This window comes from Rhinolophus ferrumequinum, chromosome 16 (genome assembly GCF_004115265.2).
Source record: "Rhinolophus ferrumequinum isolate MPI-CBG mRhiFer1 chromosome 16, mRhiFer1_v1.p, whole genome shotgun sequence".
NCBI lineage: Eukaryota > Metazoa > Chordata > Mammalia > Chiroptera > Rhinolophidae > Rhinolophus > Rhinolophus ferrumequinum.
The window spans coordinates 12,927,465-12,941,283 of NC_046299.1; the positions used below are offsets into that span (position 1 = coordinate 12,927,465).

Here is a 13,819-nt window from a genome sequence, read left to right on the forward strand (position 1 = left end):
CACGTCAGTGTTAAAGGATGTCCATTTGGCAGTAGGATAATGATACTAGATATTATTATTCTGTCAAACACAATGGGTCATAAAATGAGTCTCAGTAAGTTTAAAAGAATTCAAATCATTCAAAATATGTTCTGTGACCATAACAGGAATTAAGTAAGAGATAAGTGACAGAAACATTCCTAGAAATTCTCCCAACAGTTGGAAATTAAATATCCCACTTCTAAATATCCATAGATCAATGAGAAAATAAAAAAGGAAATTAGAAAGCATTTACCTTAAGAAACCAGAAAAAGAAGAGTCAAGGTAAGCAAAAGAAAGGGAATAATTAAAGACAAGGAATTAATGAAATAAAAAAAAAATCGAGAATATAAACAAAAGAATCTGTTTCTTTGAGGAAAAAACAATCAATAAAATTGATACCTCTCTAGCCAGGCTTGTCAAGAAAAGAAAAACAAATAAAGAGGAGAAACAAATTCCCAATATTAGGAATGAGAGAGATGATATCACTGAATAATATATGAAAATTATTACTACTCTTTTGCCAAAAAGTTCTACAAATTAGATGAAATGGGAGAGACAAAAATGAGAGACACAAACTGACAGAGCTCACTCAAGAAGAAATACTAACCAGAAAAGCTCTAAATGTATTTTTAAAAATTAAATTTGCACTTAAAGTCTTCCAAAAAGAAAATGACAAGTCCAAATACATTCAATGTTGAATTCTACCACAATTTAAGAAAGAAATAATATCTACTCCACACAAATTCTTTCAGAAAATTACAGAGGAAGGACAATGTCCCAATTCATTTTATAAGGCCAGCAGTGCCATGATACCAAATCAAACAAGATTATAAGAATAGAGCACTGCAGACTAATATCCCTCATTAACATAAGTATAAAAATTCTTAACAAAAATTTAACAAATCAAATCCAACAACATATAAAGGAAATAATGCAAAATGACCAAGTGGAGCTTATCCCTGAATAGCAAGGGTGGTTAAATATTCAAAAATCAATTAATATAAGTCAGTTCTATTAGCAAATAAATCTCAATTTAAATAATTTTACTATTTTATGTTTAATAATTAAAAGTTTATTATAGTCCTAAAAAAATGATACACACTCATATATCTTAATGTAGCAGATTCCTCATGACTAACGTAAAGATTTTAAGCGGAGTAGAAACTAGGCTCTATCTATCTTGACCGTCACAGTTACTTTCCACATTTTATTATTTTGAGAGAGTGGAATATTTCAGCTTTATTACACAAATTCTGGTTTGGCATCCTGAACATATTACTAATATGGCTCTCAAAAGAAAATCCTGTTCAGAAAATTAGTTTCTAACCATTAAATATTCATGCGCATTCTAAAGTAATTATGTAATTTGCTTAAAAATAAAATAAAATTAGATAACAAAGAAATAAAGGGCATGAAACAATTAAAAAACAACAATTATGTCAATTATAATTGCTATTTAATAAGCTCTATAGATGATCCCTTTTGTCTCCTTCAATCATAATTTAAATAAACCAAGTGAAATCTGATTAATATTTCAGTATAAATCTTAGAAAATAAAATGTTGCGTCCAGCATCCTCAATGTCAAAATTTTTAAAAACTATATGAAAATATTTCTGGCATTTTCTGACTGTATTAGCATCTAAATCAATCACTATACAATGAAGAACTAAATCTGTCAAGTTAATTTCCATTACTATTTACTGAGTAGTAATTTGTACTAATATTCTTGAACACTTAAGTAATTTCCTTAATTTAGATGTTAAGTCAACCTTATAAATAAGGAGAAAGAATTTCTCCAGTAAACATGATTTTAAAAAATCATGCAATCCTCCCACAAATCACACAGAAATTAATATAAATAAAACATTCAAAATTTCTATTCACAGATCATAAGCTTTCATTTATTAATATAAAAAGAAGGAATGAACTGCATATTTAAAAAAAAAAGTTAAAACAAACTGGCCTACCACCAGGCTTGTCACATATGAGGCATTCAAAAAACTAGTTTGAATTCAATCTAATCAAACAATCATAAAAGAATGAATGAACAAATCCCAATATTACAAAACATAGGCTTTTCTTTCATAAAAGCATAAGAACATCAATTTTGACCATTTCAAGATATAAAGAACATCTGAAATATTTCCTAGCAACAAATCTGAAGCCTTTAGCAGCTTATCACTAAACAATGAAACGTACAACACATATATACCTTAGATAAAGATATCAACAATAAGATGTAGTGGGTCTTAAAGAACTGTTAAGTACTGCTAATCCTAAATTTTTAATGAAAATTTAAATTACATTGAGTATATAATAAAGCAACAATGAGATCACTAAACACAGCAAGTAATTTCAAGTGGGGTTGTAAGAAAAGTTTATCTACTTAACCCTCAGTTAAAGTATATAATAAATCAGAAAACCCAAATATTTGAGTTATTTCAAGTTTGATACATTTTTTAGAATATATGTTTTCACTAAAAATTAGTACATTTTTTGGTTGACTCAATATTATTTGTATGAATGTTTATTATGGAAACACTAATCATCACAGACGTTCATGTACCCTTTTTATCAAGGGTCCTTACGTGTTTTCATATTGTTCAAAACAAAGAAATCTATTTCATCACTTGGAAAGAAATAGCATTCTTTTTGTACTGAAAATACTCAATGGTCACTAGATTTAATACTATTAACACTTACCTGTATTTTAATAGGCCAGGAAAAGTTGCTGACGTACACATAGAATGTAATGTTAGGATTGCTTCTAAAGTTAAATTTTTCATAGGAAAAACTATCTCTGTATTCCTTTATATTAGTCTTGGAAACTATAGGGGTCTCCTCCCCAGATATTGTTCCAGCTAAAATGTAAATAATAACAACAAAATTAAATAATACATATTAGGAAATAGAGATCTTTATGAACTTAAAAACATATATCATACCCACTTATTTTTATAACTGTACTTATAAGAACATAATTAGCAAAATAAACTCATGTTTACAATTTAGAATGACAAGAAAAAATAAGATGTCACAAATAAAATGAAATAGATTTAGTATAAAAATTATTTTGAAAACTGATACCACTGATTTTGTGCTATGTACTAGGCACTGGCTTAGATATTTTTTTCTAATAATAATTTTATTCCAGAGGTGTTCCATCCCTATTTTTCTAATTAAAACTTAAGTGTCAGAAATATTAAAGCACTTGCCTCAAGTTTATAGCTACTGAAAGGTAAATTCCTCTTCGGATCTCAGGTATATTTGGCTCCAGACACTGAGTTCTTTTCTATTTACTATTCCCCAGGGCCTTTCAAAATAAATCAGGCCATATTTAGCATGTCTCAACTGAATTAAAAAATGGGGGAAAAACAGTTTATTTGTCTTATTGCAAACTGAACCATCACTACTTTGAATAAACTGGGAGGAGGCTATAATTTAAAACATGAGCTAAATGCTCAATTAGTTAAACAAATACTGGGTACTCAATAAATGTTTATTGAAATTAACTAAATGAAATAAAGCATTTCCAACAATCTTACCAAGCCCTCCCCCTTAACAAACAGTAAAAATAATTACAATTAGTATAGTGAGCAGCTGAATTAATTTTTAACTGATCATTATTCCAAAATTGTCTTGGATGCTTTTTTAAAAAAGATTTCCTGACCCTATCTCCCAACCTGATAAATAAAATTTTCTGACATTTCATTCTGGGTACCGAAAGCTCCAAGTGATTTCCTGCATACTAAAATCAGTGTTCTAAAGTGATTACAGAGGTTTTATACATTTTTGTTGAAAAATTTAAAACTCTTATAGAGCCAGTTTATTACATAGAAGTAAATTTCAAATTAGCTATTCAAGTTATCATGAATTCTTAATTAATGAAACTCATGGTGCTGAGATTTTACTATATGTTTGCACTATTTTAACAAAATATCTATATGTTTACCTGAACTCCTCATTTTTGACACATGTTTAACATAGGTTTTGGAACACCAAAGAAAAGACCTCATCACTCTTGAATTCTATGTTTTCATGACCCTACATATTAAAATAGCATAATAATTTTATTTTAAAAAATCAAACATGGAATACTTTCATGAAAAAAAGTTTCCAGTACTTTTATGCAATAGTTTATCTTTGCTATAGAAAACAGAAAGCAGAGGAATTTCCTAAAATGTAAATATAAAACATGTGAGCTTTTGCAAAATCCAACATATACATTTGTACTTCTTAGTTATACTTTTTAGACGTCAACAATTTCAACTTATAAACCTTATTATGGAAGACACATTAAGTGTAGGCTTACGTTCTTTTTACCCTCTCTCAATACCAAAGCTGACAAGGGTGGAAAGGGTATATTTCTAAGTTTGAAAGTAATAGATAAGTTGTTAGTTTACCATCATTCACTGAAGAATTCTGTTGTTTTATATCAATATAAGTTTAATAATTAAATTTATAGTTTCAATAGTGAATCAAATAATTGAAATCTGTCTCTTTAGATTAAAAAAATCATGTTAATTAAAATCAGCAATTCATAATACAGCCATTTAAAAAATTAAGTAGTATACAAAATTTGTTACCTATCTGATTTTAATTGAGTAAGGGAGAAATTTAACAGAGTAATGAAGTTTTATTTATAATGCTACTTATTTTTACTTGAAATAGCACAATGATTGGGTATATAATATTATTTTTAATTTCAATTATTTAAATTAATAGTAAAAGGTCATGTTAAACACCTTCTATATACAAACAGATGTGAAACGCACATGCCAATAAAATTCTCTTACCTGTTGAACCGACTGACCATGTAATGTTGAGATTAAAGTTGTTTGATGCATTAATTGAAATATCCAAATTTTTGTTTGACTGCCAAGAAAGAAAATATTAAGGTTAAAAAAAAATCAAATTATACTAGACACATATGTTCAATGTTTTAATTATGCCCATGCTATTATTTCTCAAACTCTAAACATTACATCAACATTCAACTGAATAACTAGATGTCAATTGTACTCTTTTAATAAAAAAAATATGTATGATAGATTCAAAGGTAGATTTAAAATTCCCATTTATCTTCTCTACTAAAATTTGGCTTTCTGTGTGTAAAGCGGAGGCGACTGTAATTCAATATTTGTACTTTAATTTTCTTTGCTTATCTGTAGTTAAAATTTAAATGATACAAGTTTGGGTTAGTCCAATAATTTTACAGCATTATATGACTGTTTCGTTGAAAGACTTGGTTGCATATTGTATTACTATATATACTTTTTCTAGTTAAAAAATGCTTAAGATATTTAAATTAAAATTTCAGGTAAAAATAATGAGGCTCCTATGAAAAGAGAGGAGATCACATCATTTAAACATCTGTACAGAGGAACACTGAAGAATTTATGTCAGTTGGCCTATTTCTTGTTATTCATTAGTAGAGTACAGACCCTTTCCATTTAATTTCAAGGGAAAAAATGTCTAAAAGATTTATTTAAATATTATTTATTATCTTACTCCAAGAAATGAGAAAGAGAAAGTACATATGATTATAACTATTGAGTCCTGCAGAAACACAAAGAATGATAGTTATATCGAATAGGTTTAGCTTCAGATATTGAGTGTGTTGTGCTGTGTTTTAAATATGCAAAGACCTTACAAAGAGCTATACTACTAGGTGAGACCTGGCTACTGAAAAATAAGTAAATAAATTACTTCATGTTACTATTTTTTTCTAAACAAGATAAAGCAGGTAAGCCAATAGAAAATACATCCCTAATTTTCTAGGTGGCTCTTCAAGAAAACAAGTCTGTAAGCAATTAAGCTCCCCATATCTAATGTTAACAGGCTTAAAGGAAAATTGACTAAAGGACATGGTCCTTCCTTGATGGACAGGAGTAGAAAGAAGGAGCACCACAAAAGGCAACAGTTGCTGGAGGATGTGTGGTAGTCATCTTACTTAAAAGGTACACTAAGAACTAAGTTTTCACCTCCACATAGCATCTATTCATAATGATCGCCATAATGTGACAGCTGGGTCTGTAAGAAAAATTATTAGTAATTTTCCATAACTATGAGAAGGCATTCTCTTCACAGTTTCAAGGAAGAAATATAGATTCAAGAAGCACAGTCATCTCAAAAAAACATGAAAAATTTGTATTATAATGAGGTTGAATGATTGTCATACAGATGTTTCAGGGTAGTGCTCGTTAACACTGCAGAGAGAGCATCTGAGAATTCAAAATAATCAAAGGAAAAGAAAGCCTGGGCCATTAAATACATATAATATTTCAAAAGGATACTGCATTATCTATCAAGTCATACTCATAAATGACCGTGAAAGTAAGAAGGAAGCTAACTTACTGAGTTCTATTGATAAACTGTTGAGACACCTTCCACAATATGTACCGCAAAAACGTCAAATTTCTTGAGACCTTCCTACTTCTTTGATAATATGAGTAAAAACATCTGACAAGGATTCAAGATAATGTCACTACTAATGACTCTAGTAATAAACACAAAATGCTTTCATGTAAGCACGTTAATAGGTCTGTTCGATACATTATATTGCTCAGGTCTGGTAAGCAACATCTATTTCAACATATACAGAGAGTACCAAAAAATGTATACACATTTTAAGAAAGGAAAAATGTATTAAAATTGTATATATAAATATAAATTGTATATATACATATATATAAACCAATATATACCAATAACAAAAGATGAATACAAGTCACGTTTGACTTCTGCAGTTACAAGAGGTGCTCAAAGTGGTTACCATCAGCGTGCAGACTCTTCTGATTACAGCAAACTACTGCTTGAGCGACACTGACCAAAGTGTCTACTTGTATACATTTTCTTTTGGCAGCCCCGGGATATAATGTTGAATGAAGAAGAAACATTTCTGGTAACAAATATTGATTTATGTCATCAGAATGAACTAACCAGACCTAAAAATCAATTACTGCTTCATATTCATTAAATCATGTTCATGAGGCAATGAAATTAATTAACGAACAGTATGCATTCTTTAGTCAGATGACCTTGGGTTCAAATCTTAGCTCTAACACATGTGCGGATTGGTTTAGGGAAAGCTACTTGTCCTTCCTAAAAAATCAGTTTCCTCATCTCTAAAATGGAGATGTGATGACCACCCTAGAGAATTGTGAACACTAAACAAGATAATTTCTTGAAAAACAGCATGGTTACAACCCATACTGCTGCTAACGGTAGTATTGTTGATATTATTAGGTCTAATGAAACAGGATGTCTTCTTTTCCTCTTTTTCTTCTTCTTCATTTTCACCTGGGGACCTAGAAAGAGGGCATGCTTGCCAACATCTGAGAAGAGTTGTTTATTATTAATGAGTGATTCAAAAACAGTTTCTTTTTTATAAAAACAAAGTAAGGTAGAAACAGTGGACTTTCTTTTTCAAGAAAGCTTAACTCATTTTTATCTTGATATCACATCTTTATGATTATGTGTTTCATTTTGGGTACAGGAGAATAGATGAGAATAACTGCTGTTGTTGCTAAAAAGGTTATAAAAATTTCCAATTGATACAGAAAACAATAAAACTCTTCTTGAAATTTTAGTTCATGCTCTATCAATTCCAAGATTAGGCATTACTAAAATATGTGGTACCATAACTAAAATCCTATAAAATGCATAGAAGGTCAAGACAAAACAATGCTGCACTGAAAGAAGCAATATTGTAATTACCATAGTAAATGACAAAATTAGTCATTTAGAACATGGTTGATTAGATGTGGATAAATTAGGCAAGATCATGTTATATAGGAAACTACTCCAGAAATGGTTCACATGAAAGCACTGGCTAGAAGTGATGTATAATAGATTAGAATTAAATCTATTGTCAAAATGAATGAAATGCAGAAATAATTAAGGTAACTATTTTTTATTATTTATTTTTGTAGGATTAGTAGGAAGCCCTGATCAATACTCCATGATTTCAGAAACTGCGCTATGTTGAATAACTCTTTAACTAAAAATGATAATGATAAATTATATATAACAATGTTATAAGCATTCTTCATGGCATCTCATGATAGTTTAGCATCCTACACTTTCAAAGAACATGTGTCTGGCTATTGGCTTCAGTTGGACAAGACAGTAGAAAGTAAAACTGAAAGCTGTGACATTTGGAAGCACTCGAGGATTACTGGAAATTGAAGAAGGAGAGGACAGTCAAGAGAGAAGCAAACTAGAATTATGGCTAATCTGGACCTATGTGCATGACACTATGGATAATAATGGGGAGGAATATTATTCACATTCACATTTTGAGTCAGATAACCCACTTATATTAAGTTTCTTATACCCTCAAAAAAACTCTACAAGTTTATAATTACTATTAAACATTTAAGAAGCCAATGGTAAAGAATGAAACTCTGACACATGCTACATCATGGATCAACTTTGGAAACATTAGGCTAAGTGAAATAAGCAAGACACAAAAAGACAAATGTTGTATGATTACACATGAGGTACCGATAACACACAAATTCAGAGAGACAGAAAGTAGATTAAAGGTTAGCAGGGCCTGGAGGGAAGAGACGAATGGGGAACCACTGCTTAATGGATTTACAGATTCTGTTGGGAACGATGAAAAATTTTGGTGATAGATAGTGGTGATGGCTGCACAACTTTGTAAATGTACTTAAGGTCACTGAATTTTACACCTAAAAATGGTTAGAGTAATAAATTTTATCCCATGCCTATATTACCAGAATAAAAAAGAAGTCAATAGTGATTATAATGCACTTATGAGAACTTTTGTATCACACTGATGAGTGCAGTTTCTGACATATTTTTTAATATGTCTTTATAAAAACACATATCAGTGAAGAGAGGATTATACTTGAAACATCTTTAAAAATCACTACTTCAAAGTCAAAGCATTAAACGTATTCCCAAGAATATACCCATTCCTTAAAATCTAAAGAATAAAGAGCAACATAAAATGAACTGCTGCATTTTTTGTAAGAAGAGATCCTATTTTACTAGAAAAGGAAAATTTAAGAAATCATATTACTTGTTGGCAAGTCCAATAAAATATTTTAGAGGACAGAAGCTAGCAAATGTCAAACACTTTTTGCGTTTTCACCTATTTAAAAAACTATTAAAATACATATGGATTTGATAAGAATGATTACTATATAATAAGAATACAGCAATAAAGAGTATCATCAGCAAGATGGTAGAATAGGAAATATTAGCCCTCATCCCCCATAAAAACACCGATTTAAAGATGACATGTGGACCGAAATACCTATATGAGAGGACCAAAGTCCACTTAGGAAGTAGCAGTACCAAAGATGAATACAAAACCAAGGATAGTCACATCATAACGGGTAAGAAGAGCAATTTCACTTTACCCACATAAGCCCTTACTCCAGCCATCACCACTATCTATCACCACAATCTTCCCCCAGCATAACTCAGAATCAGAGATATCACCTCAGCCTATAATTTATCCCTCAGGGGAAAAAGACAGCGTAACATGCATCCAACATCCTTGGCCTTCACGGTACTACCCAAAAGACCCCAGAACTCTGAGAGAACAAACATAGTGCAGACATCAGATGGCAGCTAAAAACAAAGGAAATAAGTAGATTGCTTACTGCAGCCAACATTAAGCAGCAAGACTGGGAGAAGGCATACAATCCTGAGAAATCTCCCCCAAGAGGGAGGGAGAGGAATGGGACATACATCCAACATCCTAGATTTTCTGTGCACTGCTCATGGGGAAGAGGGTGCACAGCTCACTACGGCCATCATTGCTCTGTGAAATTAAGAGAAGGTACATAACCCTAAAACTTCTCTCTGAGGAGGGAGGGAAAGGAGTTCAATGTGCCACCAACATCCTGACCTTTCAGCGCACTACCCTTGGGAAAAGGGGTGAACAGTTTACTGAGGTCAGTGTAGCTCTGCAAGACTAAGAAAGAGCATACAACCCTGAGACTTCTCCCCCAGGAAGGAAAAAGAGTAGAGTATAATCATCCATAGAAAAGGTGTGATGCTCCCAGTATCTCTAGCTGGGCTGACTGGCGAAGGTCTTTCCCTTTTGAAGCCACTCAGACTGGAAGAAGTAGCTATTTCTTCAAATACACAGACACCAATGCAAGCTACAAGGAAAATGAAGAATCAGGCAAATATGACTCAACCAAAGGAAGAGAGTAAATGTCCAGTGACTAACCCTAAAGAAATGGAGCTCTAGAATTGCCTGACAAAGAATTCGAAATGATTGTATTAAAGAAGCTAAAAGGGAATGATAAGAGACCACAGAAAGAGAACTAAATGTAATCAAGAAAACGACACATGAACAAAATGAAAATACCAACAGAGATACAATCATAAAAAAGAACCAATGATAAATTCTGGACCAGAAGAATATAACTAAACTGAAAAATTCAATATAGACCTTCAATAACACACTTGACCAGACAGAAGAAAGATCAGTGAATTCGAAGGTAAATCATTTGAAATTGTTCAGTCAGAAGAGCAAAAAGAAAAAAGAATGAAAAAGAGTAATGAAAGCCTAGTAGACTTATGGGATACCATCAAAAGAATGAATATGTGCATTATGAGAGTTCCAGAAAGAGGAGCACAAGAGAAAGGGGCAGAAATCTTATTTACACAAACCCATGCGCACTATCGGTGGGATTGTAAATTAGTGCAGCCACTATTGAAGACAGTATGGAGGTTTCTCAAAATTTTAAAAATAAAACTACCATGTAACACAGCAATTCTACTCTGGGTATTTGTCCAAAACAACCGAAAGCACTAACTCAAAAAGCTGTATGCATCCACATATTCACTGCAGCATTATTTACAATAACCAAGATATAGAAGCAACCAAAGTGTCCTTTGATAGATGAATGGATATATACAATATAATCCATAAAAAAGTATAATCATAAAAATCATAAAATCGTATAATCATAACAAAAGGATAAGGATATCTTGCTAATTACAACAATATGCATGACAGAAAAAGACAAATACCCTATGACTTAGTTATATGTGGAATTTAAAAAACAAAACAAAACAAAAAATCAAAAACAAACAAACAAAAACAAAAACCCAAGCTCATGGATACAGAGAACAGATTGGTGGTGGCAGGGGTGGCGAAGAGGGAGTAGGCAAATGGGTGAAGGTGGTTAAGAAGTACAAAGTTCTAGCTATAAAATAAATGTCATTTGGATATAATGTACAGCATGGTGACTATAGTTAATAATACTGTATTGTATATTTAAAAGTTGCGAAGAGAATAAATCTTAAAAGACCTCATCACGAGAAAATATTTTTATAACAATGTAGGTGAGGGATATTTTTACTAGACTTATGTGGTCGTCATTTCACAATACATACAGATATGAAATCATTATGTTATATACCTGAAACTAATATAATGTAATTTGTCAATTATATCTCAATTTCTCAGTCTTAAAAAAAGGAAATCCTGCTGTATGTGATAATACAGATGAACCTGGAGGACATTATGCTAAGGGAATAAGCCAGTCACGGAAGGACAAATACTGTATGATTCTACTTATATAAAGCATCTAAAATAGTCTAACTCACAGAAGCAGAAAGTAGAACGATAGTTGCCAGGGGCCGGGGGGGAGGGGAAAATCGGAAGTTGTATAATGGATATAGTTTCAGTTATGCAACACAAGTTCTAGAGATTGCTGTACAAAATAGTCCCTATCATTCACAGCACTGTATCATACTCTTAAAAACTTGTTAACAGAGAAATCTCACATTAAATGTTATAACCACAATAAACAAAAAAGAGTAATTCTAATATTTCACAAAACATGTTCATTTAGAAAGAGCTATTTTCAGTTTCAAAAGAACTAAAATTCTATCGAAATAAACTATAAGGTTGGCATTTCCATCCCCTGGACTTTTGTTTAACTTTATAAAGTCTCAAATGGATAGCAATATGCGTGTGTTATTTTTAAACCAACTTAGAGACTTTTCTAGGATTTATAGTTTGATCTTATGTTCACAATTAATCTTTCATACATTTAAACTTCATAAACTTATAAAATTATATCACTGATGTGGTAAGTTGCTTAAAGATAGCATTGCATTACGCTCAGTGAGTTAAGTCAGACAGAGAAAGACAAATACTGTATGATCTCATTTCTGTGTGGACTCCAAAAAAGCCGAACTTGTGAAACCACATAGCAGAATGGTGGTTCCCAGGGGCTGAGGCGGTGGGGGAATTGGGGAGATGTTGTTTCAGGGCACAGACGTCCAACCAGCAGACAAATAAATCCTAGAGATCTAATGCACTGCACAGTGATGATAGATAACAATACTGTATTATAAACTTCAAAGGTGCTCAGAGACTAGCTTTTAATTATGCCCACCACAAAGAAGAAATGATAACGATGTGACATGCCAAAGGTGTTAGCTGTATGCTATGATGGGAAATACATTGTAATATATAAATGTATCAAATCAACATATGTACACTTTAAGCTTACATAATGTTCTATACCAATAAAAATAATTAAGGAAAAAACAAGCCAGAATTCATATAACTTGGATTTAGAAAAATGACGATGAAAACTTACTATGTAATGGTGTAAGAGAAAAAGAAAATATATACAGTATTATAGCATGTTTTAAATGTTGAGTATTATTTTCAAATAAGACTACTCCTAGTTTACAAGCATAATTATAAACATAAACACTGTGTTTAAAAGTTATTAATAGAAATATTAATAGAAATTCATAGAAATAATATATTGCTTAAACTGTAGGACTGTTCACAATATCTGAAATATCGAACTCACGAAGTCTCTGCCTCACAAGGACACCTAAGTTTTATGAAAAGAAGAATATTAACAGGATTAATCATTCTACAAAACCCCTACAGTGTGATAATTCTAAGAGGTAAAAGTTACAATGAAATATGATGAAAAAGTTGTATCCCTTCATATAAATATAACTATTATATTATACAAGTTAAATTATCTTGTTAAATTAATATTATACAAGTTAAATTATCTTCTCACCTGTTCTGGGTTTGCTATGAAGTTAATGGCAGTATAGTGGCGATCGTCCTCCTGTAATAAGCTGAAGGTGAACTGATAGTCAATCAAAAGACTGTCTGTAGGGGAAAAAATACAATACTGATGTGTATTTTTAAAAACTGTTTGATAAACAAAAGTTAGGTGAAAAAATATTGTATATCAGCATTGAAAATTATTCATTAATTATTAATGGCCTATTTAAGACTAGAAAATATATAAAGTTGGTCATTAAGCAAAATATAGATATGAAGAAAGCTTAATTCTTTAAAATGTATTACTTCTGCTGTCATTATAAAAGCTCTACGAATATTGTAGACATTCTGAAAACCATACAAAAGTAAGAAAATACAAGTCATCTGTAATCTTACAACTAGAGAAAAATACAGAACACATTTTGGTGCATTTTATTCCAGTTAAAATTTTGTTAAGTAGATAGACCTGCAGACATTTTGATGTCCTACTATCATAAATTCAAAATTGTTTGAAAAAAATGATTTTTAATAGCTAAATAATATTTCATCGTATACTATAATTAAATTATTTATTCCTTTATTATTGTAGTAACTTTTACTTTTAGTAATTTTAAAATGACTGTGGTAAATATCATTCTACAAAAGTGACTCTCATTAACAACTGATGAAGAGAACACCGGGGTAAATAATTTTTAATTTTGTCCAGGTATAATGCTGAAACCAAGGTGAATCCCTTGAATGTGATAGGTCATGAG

The 13,819-nt window shown here is 31.1% G+C and overlaps 1 protein-coding gene across 1 annotated transcript in view; it reads right to left on the bottom strand.

The window, feature by feature from the left end:
* The window catches only part of ATRNL1 (attractin like 1), a 573,257-nt gene that overhangs the window by 360,399 nt on the left and 199,039 nt on the right, over positions 1 to 13,819 (bottom strand). Inside the window, exons 22-24 of the mRNA XM_033131140.1 lie at positions 13,075 to 13,169; positions 4,819 to 4,897; positions 2,726 to 2,883 (exon numbers count right to left, since the gene is read on the bottom strand). Of these exons, the coding sequence (XP_032987031.1) occupies positions 2,726 to 2,883; positions 4,819 to 4,897; positions 13,075 to 13,169 (332 nt within the window). The remainder of the gene's footprint in view (positions 1 to 2,725; positions 2,884 to 4,818; positions 4,898 to 13,074; positions 13,170 to 13,819) is intronic.